At 29.0% G+C, this 1050-nt stretch overlaps 1 protein-coding gene across 1 annotated transcript; it reads left to right on the top strand.

Moving 5' to 3' along the window:
- Nucleotides 1-539: 539 nt before the first annotated feature.
- Nucleotides 540-902, top strand: EDI_294100 (uncharacterized protein; the record flags this gene model as incomplete). The annotated part of the gene is made up of 1 exon (XM_001741813.1): nucleotides 540-902. The coding sequence occupies one exon, from the start codon at nucleotides 540-542 to the stop codon at nucleotides 900-902; it is 363 nt and encodes a 120-aa protein (XP_001741865.1).
- Nucleotides 903-1050: the final 148 nt, after the last annotated feature.

The following is a 1050-nucleotide window of genomic DNA, read 5'->3' as shown; positions in this document are numbered from 1 at the left end:
ACAGTAGAGTCGTTTGTGCTAATTTCATGACTCAAACTATGACCAATTTCCCAATACTTCTTTCATTTTTGAACTTCAAAAAAGACTTGTGAAATAGAAACCCAATGTGGAAATATTCATCTTCCTGCTTTCCCAAAAATCCAAGCAGCCACTATAAACAACTTCTTGTATGATAAAAATGCTATGGAGAATATCGGTTCTCACTTTTACAAATTTCTGATTGATCAGTCTAAAAACTTAAAGAAACTTGAACAATTTATTGTTTCTCCATTGATTAATGCTGTTTGAAACATATTTAATTCAATTCTTATTGTAAATTTAGTAATTTTTTTAACAATGTAGTTTACTTTATATAATAATGAAGAATGTTAAGATTTTCACATATACGTCATACCAATAATAACTAACTAATCAATAATAATACTTTCTGAATGACAATACTAATCAAATCAACACAGTGAAACCAAAAAAGGAGATTAAGAAAGTGATAATCATATTATATAAACATAATCAATCTACTAAATAACATCAACAAAACAATGAAAGCATTACTTCTTATATTATGCATTTATTTAGTTTCATCACTTGAATTTGTGGATGGTGATTGTAAAGGAAGACATGGGTATTTCTGTTATACAGATAAAGACAAGAAGAGGGAATATTATACCTGTAACAAAGGTAAAAAGTCGTGTGTTAGCAAATGCCCAAATGAAGATGTGTGCATTGGTAAAGGTGAGTTTGAAATCAATAAAAACAAGATTTGTGTTGCACCTAATGAGTCTCACTGGGAAGTTGATCCATTACCTACTCCTACACCAAATAAATATCCAGTCAATTGTACTGAAGTGAAAGAAGGATATTATTGTTATGAAGAAGAATCAAAGAATACTGAATACTATTGATGTGTGAACAGTGTTGGTTATGAAATGAAATGTCCTAAGGGAACAACATGTCATACAAAAGACAATGGTTATAACAGTCCATGTTATTAACTCATCATAGTCTAATTGATTATTGATGCTTACTTTTATTTTTACTATTTATCATCTC

The sequence above is a fragment of the Entamoeba dispar genome, genomic scaffold, assembly GCF_000209125.1.
Source record: "Entamoeba dispar SAW760 scf_1105229464079 genomic scaffold, whole genome shotgun sequence".
Lineage (NCBI taxonomy): Eukaryota > Evosea > Mastigamoebida > Endamoebidae > Entamoeba > Entamoeba dispar.
The sequence above is the reverse complement of the archived record's forward strand: the minus strand, read 5'-3'. Positions and strand labels throughout refer to the sequence as shown.